The 19,869-nt window shown below is 43.1% G+C and overlaps 3 protein-coding genes across 3 annotated transcripts; 1 reads left to right on the forward strand and 2 right to left on the reverse strand.

Annotated features, from left to right (window-relative positions):
• Positions 1-13,383: 13,383 nt before the first annotated feature.
• LOC135503311 (uncharacterized) lies at positions 13,384-14,591 on the forward strand. The gene is made up of 2 exons (XM_064796832.1): positions 13,384-13,890; positions 14,157-14,591. Exons 1-2 carry the CDS (start codon positions 13,649-13,651, stop codon positions 14,542-14,544), a joined length of 630 nt encoding a protein of 209 aa, XP_064652902.1. The 5' UTR covers positions 13,384-13,648; the 3' UTR covers positions 14,545-14,591.
• A 143-nt stretch (positions 14,592-14,734) lies between these two features.
• Positions 14,735-17,461, reverse strand: LOC135503340 (uncharacterized). Its single transcript, XM_064796885.1, has 6 exons — positions 16,963-17,461; positions 16,614-16,806; positions 15,993-16,235; positions 15,655-15,826; positions 15,335-15,483; positions 14,735-15,114 (listed from the first exon to the last, which is right to left on the reverse strand). Exons 1-6 carry the CDS (start codon positions 17,458-17,460, stop codon positions 14,939-14,941), a joined length of 1,431 nt encoding a protein of 476 aa, XP_064652955.1. The 5' UTR covers position 17,461; the 3' UTR covers positions 14,735-14,938.
• Positions 17,462-17,680: 219 nt separating this feature from the next.
• On the reverse strand, positions 17,681-19,460 carry LOC135502789 (uncharacterized). The gene is made up of 4 exons (XM_064795894.1): positions 19,204-19,460; positions 18,516-18,666; positions 18,172-18,352; positions 17,681-18,009 (listed from the first exon to the last, which is right to left on the reverse strand). Exons 1-4 carry the CDS (start codon positions 19,458-19,460, stop codon positions 17,681-17,683), a joined length of 918 nt encoding a protein of 305 aa, XP_064651964.1.
• Positions 19,461-19,869: the final 409 nt, after the last annotated feature.

Consider the following 19,869-nt stretch of genomic DNA (forward strand, 5'->3'; position numbering starts at 1 on the left):
GCTGACACTGTGTTACTGACTGAAACTGCCCGTCCTCTTAAACAAAAGTGGAAATCTATGCCGAAGTTTTGCTGGCAGTACTGAAACAGCCGACAACCTATCGCGGTTGTGCTCATGTGCCATTGGAAATCTAAGGACACATTTGTGAGGTTACCGTTAAAGATCGACTGTGTATGTATATATCAGTAACACAATTACCTGCACAGTGACTTGACAATTTAGCCGACATAATGATACCGTTTATCACCAAAATGTATATCAGTCCTTATTATTTTGATTATGCAACCAAACTTTATCTTGTACTTAAAGTGATACTATGATGTGATTTACAACTTTGCAGAAATACATCCGTTTTTAATTGTTGATCACAAATGTAAAGCTCAAATTTTCCATTTTTGATTAGATTTATTATAAAATCGCTGTTTTAATCGCGTCAGACTGGCCAACTGCCGAAGACGTTTTGAAAAACCCGCACTAAGTCACGTGACCTTATGACGTCACAACATGAACAAGTCAGACTGTCGAATATTTTCCTATTCGCTCCAGGAAGAAGCTATATCCGCAGTAGTTCGCGCACGTTCAGGAAAATCTAATGAATATTAAATGAGGTCTAAAAATAGTTTTAGGAATACCATTATTATGACGTCAGCGATGGAATTTCCTGGTTAGACTTAGGAAATTTATGATGAAATGACTAGGACTGTGGACTTGGGGGGGGGGGGGGGTCCGTCCCTTCCCTTACTTCGTTACTTCGAGATTTTTTCCAAATGTGCTGGAAGACCTCCAACGACAGACGAATTTGGAGTTGGTTCTCGAAGTTGTGTTCCGGCGGAGCATCAGGAAGAGAAGATGAACCACCGGCTGGTGACCTCTTGACTCGAACTTCATGGTGACGGCCCGGTTCTTTGATAGTAGTAGGGTCAATATATGGTTTGACCCCCAACAAATTGCAACAAAACGTTTTTTAATGGTTTTGGGTACTATTGATAGTCCAAAACAACATACTAAAAGTCTAGAGAAATCTGGGCCCCGGAAAGCTGTTTTTTTCAAGATGGCGTCCAAGATGGCCGCCGTAACCCTTAAGTGACCATATCTCCTTTATTATTCATGCTAGAGTCATGATTTTGATGTCTATACCCAGGTTTGAGGGGTCAAGGAACACATTAAGACCATCAGAAATAACATGAAATGATTGGTTCAGCAAGAAATCCAAAATGGCGTCCAAGATGGCCGCCGCAATGAGAAAATGTCTGTATCTCCCTTAATATTCACCCAATAGTCTTGATTTTGGTGTCTTTCCATAGGTTTAAGGGGTCAAGGAAACCAATAAGAGTATCAAAAATTATATTATAGTTCACATTGAAATGGCTGCCAAGATGGCCATCTCAGCAATTGAGTGTTCATGATATATTCACGCAAATGGAGGCATGTTTGTGGTGTCAATCTCTCCAGGTTTTAGGGATGAAAAAGATGTTAGAGCCATATAGAAATTACATGCTATGGTTTGGTCATTTAGAAATGTAAGCATGGATCTAAAAGACACATTTTATCATGGGTCAATTGGTTTATTTATCGTCCTCTTCCTCGTTTTCCTCCGTTAATGTCTGGTTATATGGATTGTTGCACATGTCTAGCTGGCACAGTCCACAAGCTGGCGTACATGGTAGATTGTATCCTCTACAGCTGCATCTTTGACTGCTGCAGGCTGTAGTGCAGTTGCAGTGAACCATCTTGAGAAGGTTATCAGGAGCTGCATTCATGTCACTTTCGACTGGAACAAACTGACCACCTTCAAGTTTCCAGCCCCACTCACAAGCGTCCATATCCTTGTCTTGTCCCATCCAAACCATTGTTTGTTAGTACACTCTCATGCTATGAAATTTTGTTGCAGCTGCAGTTGGAGGTAGGCGCTCAGGCGTGACAAACGATTGGGAAGATACCACTTTCTTACTGAACATTCTGTACCTTAATGATGCAAGGGAGTCAGTTGCCTTGCCTCCACAGATTACCGCCATTGCTTGACAGCCCTTGCCCTCGATCAGAGCTGCAGTCTGTTTTGGTTGAACAAATGTATTTGCACAGGCCTTGAGTGTGGTGTCGCCTTTAACAACCTTCTGAAAAACGGCCTTTTTACCAACGCCGAAGATTCTTGATGTTGAGTCACATCCACTGTACGCATGTATGAAGAGTAATTGAGAACACAACTCGTCCCCCAGAATTGTCTTTAGCTGGTTGATATGGTATGGCGCACTCGCATTTGCTTTGTCTGATCGGAAATACAGGTCCTTGTCGGTAGCTTTTGCGTAAAAGAGAAGCAGAACCAGAAGATCAGTATCTTCTCCAATCAGTGTTGTAGAACGAGTTACAGAGGACTGAACAGCAGCTTTAACAATTTCAACATCGGCATCTCCTGGTGCATTGATCACGTCACAGCCTTTCTCACGAATTTTCTGACTTATCAGATCAATCATTTTCTGCTTGTTGCAGTCCCTAGAAAGAAAGTCCTCTTTCTTTCCAGAAAAGACAGTATCCTGGGTGAAGCTAACAACTGGATGCACGTTCTTGCCTCGCCTTTGATGCGTGTTGTCCTTGATAGCCGGACCATCCAAATACCCATCAAATACAACCGTTGCAATGGAATAACGACGAACAGTGAAGTCAGCATAAGATTGAGCGATTGAGCCATATGTTTCTCCTCGATTCCATGGCAAGCGCTGCAGTAAGGACCCTCCATCCAGGACGTAATGTTCTGTTTCAGGTGGAGGTTTCTCAGAGGATGCGGATGTTTCCTGGGGTTGAACTTTGGCATGGTCTGCAATAGCATGGGCAAGCTGGGGCTTGTCAGGTTTGCGAAGTACTTTTCTTGCGTCAAAAAGAGCTGGAGGAAAGGGACTGAGTTCATATTGCATAACGTCTTCCAGTGACAGAGAACCTGTCTTTGAAACAACCAGAAAGCGTTGAAATAACAAACCAGGCTCAATGGCTCTATCAGTAGATACCTTCACTGACGTAATGGTACCAAGTGTCCTTGCTTTATCCTTTCGCTTAAAACCTATTGAGAACACTGGCTGGCCTATCATTGTTTCTATAATTTTCTCTCCGACTGATCTAAACTCATGAACATTCACATCTGCGTCTGCCACAACTCTGTTGATGATGTTTCTCAATGTTGGATCTTGGGCAAAGGGGGAGCAACTGGATAACTTTGTGTTCAACTTGAGTAAATCAGATGCATCTCTTTTCATTCTTGATTGTGTAGCTTCCTTGTGTTGTTCACTTGTGGTGTAGGATAGCTCAGTGAATTCCTGCATGGCATAGTTGTACTCCGATGTGATTGGGGTTGACATTGTCCATAATGCGCGCTGTTCCTCTGTCATGCCACTTCCACGTGTAAGACCTCCAGGAGTCTTTAGCGATCTCATCAAGCTTTGCTCTATCACAAGGTCAGCACTGAGACCCGCCCAGAACTGATTGGTGCGACGGATGACATGGCAGCCATGTTCAAACTGCAAAAATAAATCTGGGTGCCGAGACTGGAGTTGGTTCATTTCTTGGACATAGTAGTATGCTGTTTTCAGATAGTTGAAATGTCCTGCGGCAGCAAATATAGGCAAGCAGTCCGAAACTGCCCGAAGGTGCATCTGCCAAGAGCCCGTTCGATCTGCTTTGATCAGAGACCTTGCAACCTGAATTATTGTTTGATAGTTCAACCACAGTTGACTGGTCTTTGACCTCGAAGAAAGCTGGGCTTTCTTCCTTTCAATTGCTTCTGCCATACTAGAAAGAGCGTCAGATATCGCAGCACCATCCAATGTGGTCTCACCATTTACCAATGATGAGTACATTTCTTCAGCTTCATCCACGAGGAGACTTAGTTCTGGCTGTTCCTCAAGCACTTCAGAGATTATCATTTCGTTGAGACACTTGTTTACTAGTAGATGACCGCGGAAAGCCCGTTGGACAGATTTGCCAGTCATCATATGCACCACTGCATTTTCCCCATAAACCTCCTCCAGAATCGTTTTCAGGCCCGTTCCTGCCATGAGGGTACCAATTGCTCCAAGTACGTTCATGAAGGTGTGGAAGCACCCAAGCATAAGTACAGTTGATTTCAGATGACTAGTCTCTGGTGCATTTGCAATAATCTCAGCAGCTTTCCAGTACAACGGCTGATCGAATGTGATCACTGGTGGGACATGATGCTTGAAGGCGATGTTGTGGACAAATTCCAATGTTGACAGGAGGCATGTTTTGTCCCCAGAGTACATGTCGATCATGGGCAGATACACAATCGATGACTTACCGGGATGTTCTTTACCTCTGTAAAGGATATGCATCATAGGGTCAGGCCAGCGGAAAACCCCAACACCTTCAGTTTTGCTAGTGTTGCCGCAAAACATCGCAGCACAAGGCCACCCGACACCCTTTTCTTCTTCTTCTCCATAATCTTCAGTTCTTATCGTGTATATATTGTGTAAGGACAGGATGGAATGCAGTGGTCAATGGCAGTTGTAAATAAACGAATGAGATTTTTTTTTCGCGGGAATGTAAACCAGCGCGACTGCGAAAATGTTCATGTTGTGACGTCATCAACGAAAACGTCGTCGGCGTAGTGCGATTTCCACGGCATCGAAACGAGCCGTCCGGACGGGATTAAAACCATCAATTTCTAGAAAATGTGCATTTTGATTCGAAAACCTTACCGATTTATGAGAAAGTGACGTAGTCATTTGTCAAAAACAGCTTAAACATTATATGGTGAAATTTGACACGAGTTATCCTTTAATTCAAAAGTGCACTGTCCCTGTTATTCGGATTTTTAAGTCATAAAATGAACTCTCAGCGTTATCTGTAATGTTCGCATTTTGATTGAAAACAAAAAACATTTAATTCCAACTGATCAAAGCCAATCGTCGCATTTTCAATCCTTCTTCTGCTCTTCTGCGTTCTGGGATGGACAGCTTTGCTACCAGTGTAGACTAGCTCTGAATGCTGGTTTCGGATAGCCAGAACAAATTCGCAAATCTGGAAGAAATTTGAAATCGGCCATCGATGATGTCACCACGACGATCACACGCAGCTGATGACGTCAAGTGACTCACGTGTCCACGATCCTTTGCGTGTGACGTTAGCAACATCGTTGCCATGAGACCACGTTATGAAGAAGAAACGATGACATGTTTTTGATATTGATGTGATGTGATAATTTCCAGCAAAATGGGTACGTTCGCTTTCATATCATGAAATTGATGGGCCTCGGAAAAAAGAGTAAATTTTCCACCGTTGAGTGAATCGCCCCGTTTAAAACTAAACGTTTTCATTCTGAAAAAAAACAACATTGTCCAGCTTATGACACCTGGAGGAAGTGTCCGGCCCTATTGTATTGCGACGATTATAGTGTATTATCCAATCTTAGATGTTCCCATGTTCCATGTTCCTGCAGCAGAGTCAGTAATGCTTGCAGCACACTGGACGCCAACTCAGGCGTCCTGAGGATTTTTTTTCGCCGCCCGTGACTCAACGCCAGAAAACTCCCCAGTGTATGTGCTGTCATTGAAGTCAGGAGTGGGGGCCTGACCGGACGCTAACTCCACTGGTTACCTGGTATCAAACCGGTTTGATTCCGGACTCCAGTGAATGCCTGAAAGAGCCTTGTGTGCTACAGATTCAGCAGGACGCCTATAGGGGGTCGCTCCCAACATTGAAACCCAGTTGAATTAGTTTCAAAATTAGGCACCATGCGCCTCGAATGGTTTGGTTCGGGGTAGCTATGTACTTTCATACGGGAGCATCGGAACAAACATGGGTCGCCCACAGACGCGGACTTTGCAGGGAGGCATTAGGCAATCAACTGGAAATTTCTGTGACCCAATCAGAATGCTCGACGTATTATACCGCTTTGGCATACATTTTAGCGTAGATGATATTTATACACTTCATTCCTACACTGCATTTCTCCCGTGGTCTAAATGGTATACGTACGCATTGTGTTGTATAGTTAGTATCGTTGTATCGTTGGGTATCAGCCGGCAACGGAAAGGGCAGCACTACAGTGTCTCAGGCGTCCGGGAATGTTGCACTTAGTTGATGAACATGATCACAACTTGGAAGCTTTCCCACAACGATGTCAACAGAAAGGCATCAAACTGAACATCGCAATGCTTGAACTGCGGTTATCAGGGATAATTTTCATTCGACATAATGATTACTGAACGTGGTCTCCAGGCTGATCCGGAGAAAATTCGTGCTGTTGAGAGCATGTCTGCTCTTACTAACTTAGAGGAATTGCGACGTTTCCTAGGTGAGGTGAACTATCTCCCAAAATTTCTCCCTAATCTGACTGAGGTGACGACACCTATGCGCAATCTCACAAAAAAAGATGTGCCGTTTGTCTGGTCGTAGACACAACAAACTGCTTTCGTTACTGTCAAGCGTCTTGTCACTCAAGCACCCGTCCTAGCATTCTACGATCAAACCAGGGAACTCGTCCTAGAAAACGATGCTTGTGAGCATGGCGTTGGATCTGTCCTGCTTAAAAACGGCCACTCAATCGCTTATGCGAGCAGATCGCTTACTGAGACTGAACAACGCTGGGCCCAAATTGAGAAAGAGATGTTGGCTGTGATTTTTTGCTTAAAAACTTCCACCATTATACCCACGGCCGCGAGGTAGATGTGGTAACTGACCACAAGCCGCTCGTCTCAATCTTCACGAAACCTCTCTGTAAAGCTCCCGGGTGACTACAGTCACTCTTTCTAAGGACTCAAAAAGATCAATCTAGCCTACAAGCTTACTGACACGTTATCTCGTGCGGCACTTCCTGAAAACTGGTTCGAAAGAATCAGTTAATGTGAGTAATGTGTCCTTCTTGCCTATCAAACCACAGAGACTTGATGAAATCAGTTGCGCAACTGAAATGGATGCAACGTTGACGTCTCTCAAAGACACCATCCTGAAAGGCTGGCCGGACTCTAAATCTAAACTGTCTGCTACTCTGACCCCCTGTTTTCATCACCGTGATGAACTAACTGTTCAATACGGCATTGCGCTACGTGGAGAAGAAAGTATTAGCCCACTCGAACTGCGGAAAGAGCTAAAGGCTAAGTTACACGCTGGCCACCTATGCATAAACTCTTGTTTGCAAAGAGCAAGAGAACTCATCTTATGTCAGCAGAAATCCTTTATTTTGTGGAATATTGCGACTCGTGTGCGACCTTTGCTGACATCAGTCATAGAGACACTAAATCTGCATGATGTGCCGGACCGACCGTGGTCAAAACTCGCGAGTGACCTCTTCTCTATCAAAGGAAAAAACTATCTAACTACTGTGCACTATTTCAGTTCTTTCTTCGAACTAGACTACCTTCACGATACCACAGCGGACACAGTCATTGCAAAGATTGAACATGGAACACGGTATCCCGGACACTTTCGTCTCAGATTGTGGTACCCAGTTCACGTCTAAAGTTTGGTGGTAGATTTAGACTCTCCCTTCACCATACTTTGCTAACGAAACATATCATGACATTGATTATTTCAGGGTTTGGGGGCCATGTTTTGGCGTGATTTGCACCAAACTTCACCAAATATTAGAATTAGCTATTTTGAAAAAGACCATTTTTCAAATAAATAACAGTTTATTCCATTGTTGAAATGACGTAATGGTTTTTTAAGTACTATTTTCGTGTGCGATTCGCTCTGATTGGTCTAATCAGTGATGCGGAGCCTCTCGATCTGCTGTCTCTGCCACAGTTGGCTCACCAGTCACCTGTCAACAACGGGAACAATCCACGGCCAACAATGATCATAATGGCACGTATCTCTGGTTGGACACGCAATATCATTGTGCTTTCTACGTCTTTTCAAAATGAAGGACGGGGATCGCGAAACGGCTTTTTCCTCCAATTTTGCCAGTCTGAGAATACGATCCATTCATAAAACTAAAAACAAATCAAAAAGAGGATTTTCATTGCCTGAGCAACGCCGAGGAAGGTTCAACGAGAGTCATGCGCGAAACCTGCATAAATACACAAATCGGGTTTGAAGTGTGGCGAAATGGCGCCGTGATCAGTCGTGATCTCACCTAATCACGGATCGGGGCAACACTGGGCGCCCGTGACTGCGCCATTTATCGTTAAAATCTATATCTTTATTACACATCTGTTTCACACAAATACACTTCACGGTGTTATGAAAAATTTATCGCGATATCCTCGAAAAAAATGTTTTATCGAAACATCACAAGAAGGCTTTTCAATCCGTGTTACAAGCAGCGCACTATACAAATTGGATAAGTGTGTGAATGATCAAACTGTGACAGAGAGACTCAATCTCCCGGTCTTCGGTCCGTAATGTCGAAAATTACATAAACCCGTTGAATTTTTCACATCATGAAAATAAATAGAACGCGCAATGATATTGCGCGCATGCGTATTCAACCTTAGCTACGTCCCATTGTGACAACTGTTGGTCATTCATTGTTCTCATTGTTGAGAGGTGACTAGTGAGCCAACTGTGGCAGAGTCAGTAGGTCGAGTGAGACTTGACAGCGATGATCATCATTGACGACGCTTGGAGAATGAGACTATGACAATGGGTCTATCGACCGAAGACCGGAATATTGATCGCCGTCAACTAAAAATTACGTCACAATTGACGTCTTCACGTCACGAGAGTTTTTTGGTAAAAATGGAAAAACTCTCCTTTTAATCGTCCATTCTTAAATATTTATGGGGATGTGTGGTATACGATGGATAAAACTGATGAAAATAGATACATGTTTATCAATTTTCATTCCGGTTACTGTTGTTAAATTCAGCACCAGGATTAGTAGTATATAGTAACTCACACAACGTAGTGAGTGTAATGGTTACGTATGTGTATAAAGTGTAAACAAAATTCATATATCCATCATGTCCATCGAATCTGAAAAAATGTGTGCAGACCCATGACAGTTCCGGTTCCGGTACAGTTTGTTGCATTCCATACGGGCCGCGCTTGCCGATCCTGCTTTCACGACGCACCGCAACCACAGTTACCATGATTCCCGTTGTTGACCCAATTATTTCGTGACGTCATGAGCCATTGACCAATCACGCAAGTAGATTTATTCACACCGGCGCCACTGTCTTGAAGTGCGGGTGTGGGACGTCATGTATCTAAAAATTGTCTGCTAGAACATACAGGACAACAACGTCGGCGGAGACAGTTGTGACATTTCATTGCAGACGAAGTAAACGTCCTCTTCTTCTCGATTTACGTACTTTACTTCAAAAAAGTCAGTTTTAACACTACTAAATCCAGATCCAGTCACGTGATTTCTATAGATTCATGCACTTGATTGGGAACAACGTTTACATGACGTAGTGTTGGCCGTCGTCACGTCACCATGCATTTTACATTACTGTAACGTGACGAGACGCGACGTTTTCGTAAACGTTGGTCCCAATCAAGTGCATGGATCTATAGTAACTGCCAAACTCGACCCAGTGCCGGAACTGTGAAGTAATGATGTAGGTCACGTGGTCAGAGTGCAGGAGTTCCCGTACCGCCTGGCTATCCGATTTAGCATCTGCCGTTCCGGAACGACGTCAGCGCCTCTAGTGTCAAGATCGTAAATTTGCCATTCTTGATTTTGGCGCCAAACGAATCCAAAAAAAAACGCGTTGCCGTTAAAACAATTAAGAATATATCAGCTACAAAAATTCGTTATTAACTAACTGGTGAAGAAACATACACAAATATCTAGGCTAACAGGTGGAAAATTCAATTATTATTTCACCACAAAGAGCTGCTTCTGTCACTGTCCGCAGATGTGAGACAGTTACCGGGGCGGGGACTACTTCTTTATGGGGCCTTATTGTTCAGCGTCTCCAAGGAATTCTATTTTTAGAGGCCAATGGGGGGGGGGGGGGGGGGGTTGGGGGGGGCCTTCCCCCCAATGTACTGACTAAAACCTGTCACTTTCAGAGAACGGGGGAGGGGGTTTGGGGGACTCATCCCCCAATGTACTGGCTAAATATGTCAGAAGGACGGGGTTTTGGGGGGCTACCCAAATGTCAAACAGTTGTGTGAGTTCACTAGAGATTGCTCTTTACATATTACAGAAGAAAACACCTCAAAATTGAAATGCTTAACAGATCACGAATATTAATGATTTCATACAAATCTCGACAATATTCACTGCTCCCACTATATTCTTAAGTTTATAATTCAAGTCAGAAATCTCTCTTCAAAACCATCATTATACCATCACGTTTGAATGCAATTTCTATAACTCCCTAAGAATTGAAGTCATTTTAAAACTTAGTCCATAGAAATTGCGAAAATAAATGAAACCATTGGATGTCGAAATCTCACGGGACCACACGATATCGTTATTTCTTGGGGCTGCGAGATTTTGCGGAGGACTTTAGACAGAATGCCGTCATCTTAGAAATTTTCGTCGTAATGAAACCGAATGTTTTTGTCGTCTATTTCGTCTTCGAGTTTTCATCAGTTCGGTCGAGATAAAGGAAAACATTTTGAAGATGAATAATTGAATCGAGCATAACTGCTAAAAGAAGGAAAGCGTTCAGCTGCCTTTGAAAATATGCTTTTATTTTGAAATACAGCATATATCGGAAAGGTATAGAATGCCTGATTAAGTCGGTTTCGTGTTGGTTTTCTTGATGCATCCGTCCTTCAACTTTGCATTCCTTGATCAATCGAACAACGTATAGTGAGTGTAATGGTTACGTATGTATACACTGTATGTAAAGTGTAAACAAAATTCGTATATCCATCATGCCCATCAAATCTGAACAAATGTGTGCAGACCCATGAAAATTCTGGTTCCGGTACAGTTTTGTCGCATTCCATATGGGCCGCGCGTTGGCCGATCCTGCATTCATGACGCACCGCACCCACAGTTACGACGTCGGACGTGAATCCCATTGTTTCCTTCCTCGTGACGCAATTATTTCATGACGTCATGAGCCATTGACCATTCACACAAGTAAATTTATTCACACCGGCGCCACTGAAGTGCGGGTGTTGGACATCATGTATTTAAAAATCGTCTGCTAGGACCAAGGAGGATACCGCGGTGACGTCACGGCTTTTCCAAGATGGCGCTGCATATTGTAAACAAACTCGATCCACGGCCAAGGGAAATCAAGTCATCAAAAAAGTTAGATTTTTCGCATCAAATCAGAGTTATTAGTACTTTTCTGCTATGAAATAAGTCTTCAGACAATAAGCTATCATTTGAATAATGAAAAGTGCTGTTTTGATGGGGAAAAATAGGGTTTTTTAAACCAAATAGCCGGGCACCGATCTTCCAAAATTAGCGATGGTTTCAAAACAGTCTCCCAGATATGGGGCAATCTCTTCATTATCATAATGGATTTGGAGGCATGTTTACAGATTTTACAAGTTCGAGACCTGTAATACCTAAAACTCGCATAGATCCCCATAGATCCCCTCTATTTGTCGAGTTAGCGCCCCTGTATTAGATCATGCATTTTCGGACACTAGAACGAAATCTTCCTGCGGATATCGCGGTTTCGGTGATGATTTAAGGAGAAATTGACTGTTCTTAGAGTTGTATGGGACAGAAATGAGTTCATACTTCATGAATACATGAATATATTATGATATGGGCGGGCTTCTAAGTCAAAACAATAACAAACTCAACTGCATCTCTACTGTATATTGCGTAGTGCATTGCCTAGTGTATTTCGTAGTGTATTTTAGCGGAGACATTATTTCCGCACTTTGGCCACGCCAAACGTCTTTTTTATTCGTGGAAGCAATATTGCAATATTTCATGTCTATTGGTGTTTTTGTGTACAGGAGCGCACCAGACAGTGAGACGTAGAGATGTGTTCAGTGCTGGTGCTGTCAGTAGACTCAATCTGATTGGCCATAGCGATCACTAATATGGGTCGGGATCACATGATGTGACGTCACCGCGGTATCCTCCTTGTGCTAGGACATACAGTTGTGTGAGTTCACTAGAGCTTGTAATATGTAAAGAGCAAGCTCTAGTGAACTCACACAACTTTTTGACATGGGGAGCTCCCCAAACCCCGTCCTTCTGACATATTTAGCCAGTACATTGGGGGATGAGTCCCCCAAACCCCCTCCCCGTTCTCTGAAAGTGACGGGTTTTAGTCAGTACATTGGGGGAAGGCCCCCCCCCACCATTGGACTCTAAAAATAAAATTCCTTGGAGACGCTGAACAATAAGGCCCCATAAAGAAGTAGTCCCCGCCCCGGTAGCTGTCTCACATCTGCTGACAGGAGCAGTTCTTTGTGGTGAAATAATAATTGAATTTTCCAATTGCTAGCCTAGATATTTGTGTATGTTTCTTCACCAGTTAGTTGTGTTAAATGCGTTTCATGTTCAGGTGTCTTAATTTGACAATTTGGCGATAATACAGGTGTTGGATGACAAGAATAGGAATGATCCATCATGTTAGGACTATTTTCGTTCATTGTCTTGTTGTTGAATGAAATCTCAATCTGTTTGAATGAAAATAATGGAATTAAAAAACACTGTTAGTGTATATAGTTTTGTTTTCATCTATTCAAAAGTTCATTCTAATCCAACCATAACTGCTACAGTATACAGAGAATGATGATTTTGTGCAGCATTTGACCCCCAATTATATAAATGCATTATAGAGTGGGCCTGACCTAGGCCTACAGCTCATCCTGATTTAAATGGCATGAAACCCTTGGCATGCCGGTGTAACATCTATGGTTGTTTCCCATGTGTCAGTGTTTCCAAACAATAGGCAGCTAGAGAGACCATGACTTTTCAATAGGGGGGATACACAGAAAAACTCGTCAATCTATTTTTAGCGTTCCCAAACAATGAGGGGAAACACTCAAAAACAGAAACACTCAAAAACATTACACCGGGTCCTGTTTGGAAATTGGAAGTACGTAAATCGAGAAGAAGAGGACGTTTGCTTTGTAATGAAATGTCACAACTGTCTCCGCCGACGTTGTCCTGTATGTCCTAGCAGACGATTTTTAAATACATGATGTCCCACACCCGCACTTCAGTGGCGCCGGTGTGAATAAATCTACTTGCGTGAATGGTCAATGACTCATGACGTCATGAAATAATTGCGTTACGAGGAAGGAAACAATGGGAATCACGTCCGACGTGGTAACTGTGGGTGCGCCGCGTCGTGAATGCAGGATCGGCCAACGCGCGACCCATATGGAATGCGACAAACTGTACCGGAACCAGAATTGTCATAGGTCTGCACAAATTTGTTCAGATTCGATGGACATGATGGATATATGAATTTTGTTTACACTTTATACATACGTAACCATTACACTCACTACGTTGTGTGAGTTAAAGTCCACAATTCAAGCTAACCTCAAACATCCTATTTTTGTTAGATTATGATAATGAAATACTCATATTAATGAAATATCCATCAAACATTTCAAAAGGTAACCTCGATCCACCCAAAAACAAGCTTTTAATCGCCGCTCGGAGCCCGTTTCCGAAGAAAACAATTATCTAGGTCATTATGCAAATTCGCCCTGAGCTGACCGGAGGTGACGTATTACTAGGGACACAATGAGGATATAGGAACTGGGTCAGTCTATTCAACGTGTTCAATGCATGTCAAGTTGAACAATGAGCGACACAGATTCCACAATATCTTCGGATCTGAGTGACTTTGATGTCTGGCCAGAGTGTGAAGAAGGTGCCGAAGGTACAGAAGAGAACGTGGAGGAAGGCGATTGGGCAATTCAGCCATACATGTTCGAACCAGAGGCGGAGGAGGAAGAGGAACATTCCGACGCTGCTGATGAAGAAATGGCTGGTGATGACGGAGCCGGAGCGGCTCTCGTTGATCACACAGTTGTGGAAAACTGGTGAGTTTGAAACCCTATCCAATGTGTCGATATCATGCCTATGCCTATGCCTTAGGGCTATGGCCCAGCCTACCTTACGAAGTCACGATAGGCTGCTCTGCTTCAGGCCTACAGACAATTTTGACTCGATGGGACGAAACTGGCCTAGGCCGGTAGGCCATGCCCATGTATGTAGGCCTGCATCATGTACATCGCGATGTGCATGCCATAGGCCTACTTGGAATGTAGCAGGCCCTGTTATTTTCACTTAATTACTCTCTTTTCAGGTGCACCTGTGGCTCCTGCCAAGTTCTACCTACAAGGGGCGAGTGTGTTTGTTGTCGGCAGGTCGCAGAGTTCGGAGAGAAGATGGAGGGGCTGGAGTGTTTCACACGCCATGAAGACTTTGCCAACGCCTGCCTGAATAGGACAGTTTTAGAAATTGCCTGGTTGCAGTATCGACAGCAGTATGGCAAGCAAGCCTACGATGGGCCACTCTTTAAAAAGTTGCGACATGTTGCCTACAGGCAAGTTGTCAGGTGGACCTACGGTTACCTCGGGAAAGACATTCGGGTCGTGATCCCTTCCTGTGTTGTTTGTAACATTCGTGCTGTGTTCCCTGCTCCTGGACTGGAGGAAGATGCCTATTATCAGGGATTTGTTGATGGACAGTAATGGCAGGATTGTAAAATTTGTGAATTACCATGCAGAATTAATATAAAAGAAAGAATACATAGTATTATGCTAACATTTCTTAGAAACACTTTATTTATTCACTTACAATGAATCCAGGTATAAAAAATGGTTTCATCTGACTACACCCCCTTCCCCTCTCAACCCACCCCACCCCAAAGTGATGCTATGATACATTAGAAACACAAGACTTCGTCCAAGAAGTCCATAGCTCAACCCCTCCCTTCTACACAGTCGGAGCGGAAAAAGTAGCTGGATAATATTTCCAAAAATTATGAGGCTGCCGCTTTATGTTGATTAATATGGAGCAGCGAACAACATCCAATGCGCAGGATGATAGGTGGAAGACTGACCACATTAACAGTTTAATGTCCTGTTAATTTTTCTTGAAGCGTTGTGCATGGGCATTTTGCTGCATCTTGATGGCTTCTTCTTTGGGTGGCCTTTCAAACCGTGAACAAAGAGGTGCAGGAGTGTCTCCCTTGTCAATCGTGTAGTCATGCCCAGTCAAAACCAGCCTCTTGACTTCCTCCTCAAACTTATCAACATAACCTGAAATAAAAGACGATTATGAATATAGATATACTGGTAATCCTTTTTTACCACTTCTGTTTCTCCATGCATTAACCATGCAAAAGAAGATCATGTACTGCACAGTAAAGGGCATGTTTCAATATTATGTTCGCATGACATAGTCGGGCGCAGTGGCACCCATGAATTATCTTGTCATTTAACAAAATACATGTATATTGACTGAACTGAAACTACTTGCCAAATGTCGGTGCCCCTGATCTTGACGTCACAATATGATTTCCATATCGGTTCTTTGGATGACGAACAGAAAACCGAAGTTGGCCATCCTTATTCTGGTGCTGCTTCCTCCCAGCATTCTCATTGAAATGCAACGCAGCAATCTCTAGCCTGGAAATAAACACAGTAAACTAATTTAACTCTATGGAAATGGATATTCTACAGCTCATGATCATTCAAGGTGGTTCCCTTTAAAATGTGCCTTCCTTCACCAGCATGGTGATGTTTTGGTGTTATGTCGTCATGCTGTAATGAACAGCGTTGATACAATTATCATCGTACCTGCTTTTCATCCCATTGTATCCGAAATGGTACATCTTTGGGGCGAAGTGTAGAAGGCTGCTATGGTATCCCTCCAAACCAGATGTCTGGCCATCCGAGCTGAGCTTTGAGATTGAATGTAGAAGGTTCTTGTTGAGAAGCAGAGCACACACCTTGTCGTATTCTTCTGTTCCTAGAAGACAAAAACCGTAGAGGAGTACCAAAGTAACTTCCGATTGATTGAACAATTCAAAGAGTGTTTTCATACACAAATAAGTTTGGAAACACAATTTCTAGCTTAATTCCATGAATACAGCAACCATTATTGGGGTAAAGGGTAAGGGCATGCACATACTCACCTTTCTTAAACCACTGCCTTCGAATACGACTGTGGATACACTTGGGGAACAGTTCGTTTTCTTCGTGCGTGTGGACGCCGGCTATATGGTTCACTATTGATCTCCACTTGGCCAAGATCAATGATTGGTCGTTATTGCTGGTCATGGCACACCAGTACAAGTGATTGATAATACTTTTCAGCCATTTGTTGACCAGCTGAAACCGCCTGTTCATGGTTATGGGCTTGAGTCTTTTCCTCAGTCCTGGAAGTATAGTATTGTATAATGTGAACTTTCCTAGATGACAGACAGGAGTGTCGTATGGTTTAACTAAATGAACTAGACACAATTTTGCGATAGAGATAACTTCTATAGTGCGTCCGGAAAAAAAACCCCAAATACTTCATCATTTTTCTGTGGGTAGTTTTTTTCCGCACGCACTGTATACTATAAAATTCATAAGTTAATCGAAGTTACCTGAAAGTAAAGGTTGACGACTGGAATCTTGTTGATCATTTCTTAATGCCACATCCAAAAGAGTTAACATGAGAACCGACGGAATTGGGAAATGAGAAACAAGATTATATTTGTTGAGACAAAAAGGCAGTGTGTGCAAATCACAGCACTGATAGTGGTACTCACCTTTAGCAACATGCCACACATCAAAATAATGCCTTATGGTGTCCGATTGTTCCTCTCTCAACCACTTCTCCACTGATTTGTGGCCATCAGTTGTTAATTCTATCTTAACATGTGGGGCGTATGCTTTCACTTCATCGACACATCGGGACAGACCCTCCAGCTCCATGTGGTAGGAGTTCTTAACCTCAGTGGACTGCAAAATAATGAGGCACATGAAAAACTGAAGTGATATGAATGTTGTTGTAATACAAATATGACTTCAGGATACTGCCTCAGTGAATGATGGCAGAAACAGGCTTCATGGAAAGATATGCCATAATAGCAACGAGAGCCAAATTGTAGTTTTTACCTGAACAAGTTGTGTCATGACAATGGCGTTTCTCTCTGTGTCATGTAAACTGTAAGAACCATACTTCGCACAATGGCCGGGCGAATCGCACCTTCCATCACCGGAGAGTTTGGCCACGTCCTCTACAGCTGCCAGTGCCCGGATGGTCTCCTCCTCCCAAACATTACGTACTGCCTGGTTCAGGTACTTTGACTGGTGTCGAAAATATGTTCCGGAGGAAATGCTTCGAATGCCCCAGAATTGCAGGACCCTTATTACTTTGCTTGGAATAGCACCCGCTGCAAGAATTGCCATCGATAGGCCGATGTTACCAGCATATACTGTTCCAATCATTTCCTGGCTCTGCCATTTCCAGATACCATCACATGACAAGCATGACTGTGTGATGGTCACCATTGAACCGTCTGTCCCCGAAATCCGGCCTTCTGCTCCGAAATGGCCGCAGTTGTAGCAGATTTGGAACAGCTCCAAAAGCTTGGACACTGAAACTGCACACATACCCTCGGTCAGGGATGAGGATGCTCGCTTATTGTTGGCATCACTGAAATGGATTTAAGAAAAATAAGTATCTCTTTAGATACTAAAGATCTGTTGACATAATTTACATTTACTAGTATGAAAACTCAAACCCTTTCCAACAAGGTACTACATTCCTCTTGCTCTATAACAAAGGTTTAATGCAACTTATGCAGGCCTACTGCAAACCTTGCACATCGTGCTATGAAACATACCTAGCAGATGCAACACTTTCCAAAGACATATTTGGATTCCAAGAGGGGTCCTTGGTTTCATCATCCACAAATGACAAAGAATGCTTTGCCAAGGGCTCAGTCTCCTCATCGTTACTTGAATCAGAACGCTTCCTCTTGTATTTTGGCTGAGGGGTAGATGCAGCTTCAGGCGTACTTGGTACCTCCATGATCGACACTGAAGTGTGGGTGAGGTCAGGTTGAAAATTAGTGGTCTGCGTTTCCTTTGACCGATATGGCATCCGGACTTGATGTCCCCTCGAAACCATTTCTGCTGGAGGAATGCTGACAACATAAACTGCAAGAAGAGTGGGTCAATAGATAAATGGGTTCAAATGAATGTCAACATTTTTGTCACGTGGCATTGCACATCACAGCATCATAGGAAGTACTTGGGTACACCCAGTTTAGGATATTGAAGAAAAACTCAGTTTAGGATATTGAAGGAAAAAAAACTCACTTTCAGACCTAGTTAGTCGAATGCTTGTTAATTTGGGACTGGGCGCTACGGGGGCAGGCGTGGCAGGCACCTCGAAATCAATCTGAGGGTCACTATCATAGCACTTGGAGTCATCATCACTCTTAGTCATTGATTGTTCAGGTTGCAGTTGGTTTAAGTTGGCAATGGCTTCATTAACAGTCTGCATTGAAAAGAAAGGAAATGGTACTTATTAGTAAACAGCATAAATCCAATAACCTACCTCGGTCAAACACCTTCCTTGACTGGGTCTACAAATGTATCATGACAACGGTACATTTATGCTGATGACAGTCAACAAGTACTATAGGTACTGTTTTACATACCCGTTTGCGTGCCCTTATCGATGCTGCTGCTCGACCTACATTCTGCTCACTTCTTCTGGGAGTGGCAGGGCCAGGGACAGGGTCAGGGGCGCCAAGGCCAGGAATAGGATAAAGGATTGTTGGTACTGCATCAGGCTTTCTTCTAGGAGGTCTGGAAACCAAAAATCACAACTGGTAGGTTGTCAATCCCAAATTAAACAAAGCCAAATATTTACGGGCCATATAGTCTGATGGCTTCTATGTCCAATCAAATCTTGTGCGTGCTAGGCATGGCTAGGCAAGGCATTTATATGATGAGTTGATGAGTTAGGCTATGCAGCAATGCATGTCATGAATGACACATGTAGGCTATGATGTTGATGGAATGTCAGCTGTCATGCTATCACATGTATCAGATGCTCAACGCACCAGACGCCAACCAGGACTCAGAGCCACCAAAAAGGAATGCATAGTGGGACCTTAGCTTCTCGGGCGGCCTAGTACAAGTCCAAACAACCCATGCAGTCCCTTGAAACCGAACCCAGTTACAGGAAAGGCTATTGTTAAACTGTCCGAAATTAGGTACGAAGCGATCTTTCCGGATATTGAAACTTCTTTACAAGTGGGCAAAAACGTCTTTCTTTACCTGTTTACATTCGAAATTACGAATCCTCAGTTGTTTGGAGACAAGAAAGATGAGTTAACTAACCTTTTTGTATGGTAGTCCGCCTCAATGGCACATTCCAAGGAAGGAATATCCACAAAACAATCTTCCGTGAAGTGCCGGTTGCATACAACTGTGGACGTATTGCCAGGCTCAGGCTCGACGAAGTTCAGCCTCGAACGTTGAACAAACTTGACCCATTTTTTACGAACTGCCTTATCTTTTGGAAAAGGGAACGTTGAAATGCCGAGTTTACTGTCGGTCCGATTCTTGCACTTGCCGACAACACAATAATTTGGCATTTCTTAAGGATGATGGGATCGCGAAGAGGATCTAGAAGCAACATGAGCAATGGCCGCATTCCCGAACATGTCTCCCTAGTAATACGTCACGACCCGAAGATGTCCGAAAATACCCGAAGACATTTATTTTTAGCGGCCGATGGATTATCGTGCTACAAAGTACTCGATTAAACTAAGTTCGAGCACAATATTTTTGAATTTAGTGTTTTTTTGTCATTGATGTGATCATATAATTGAAGTGGTCGACTTATATTTTGCTTGAATTGTGGACTTTAAGAATATGTATACATTCCAATACTCATTTTTCACGTTCCTAAGGTCAGTTTGAGCAATCTTGTCTTGCCGCAAGTTTTTTATTAAGTGGAACGAAGAAAGGTACGATAATTCAACTCCACAGAAGTCCGTATTC

This window comes from Lineus longissimus, chromosome 19 (genome assembly GCF_910592395.1).
Source record: "Lineus longissimus chromosome 19, tnLinLong1.2, whole genome shotgun sequence".
In the NCBI taxonomy this organism is placed as follows: Eukaryota; Metazoa; Nemertea; class Pilidiophora; order Heteronemertea; family Lineidae; genus Lineus; species Lineus longissimus.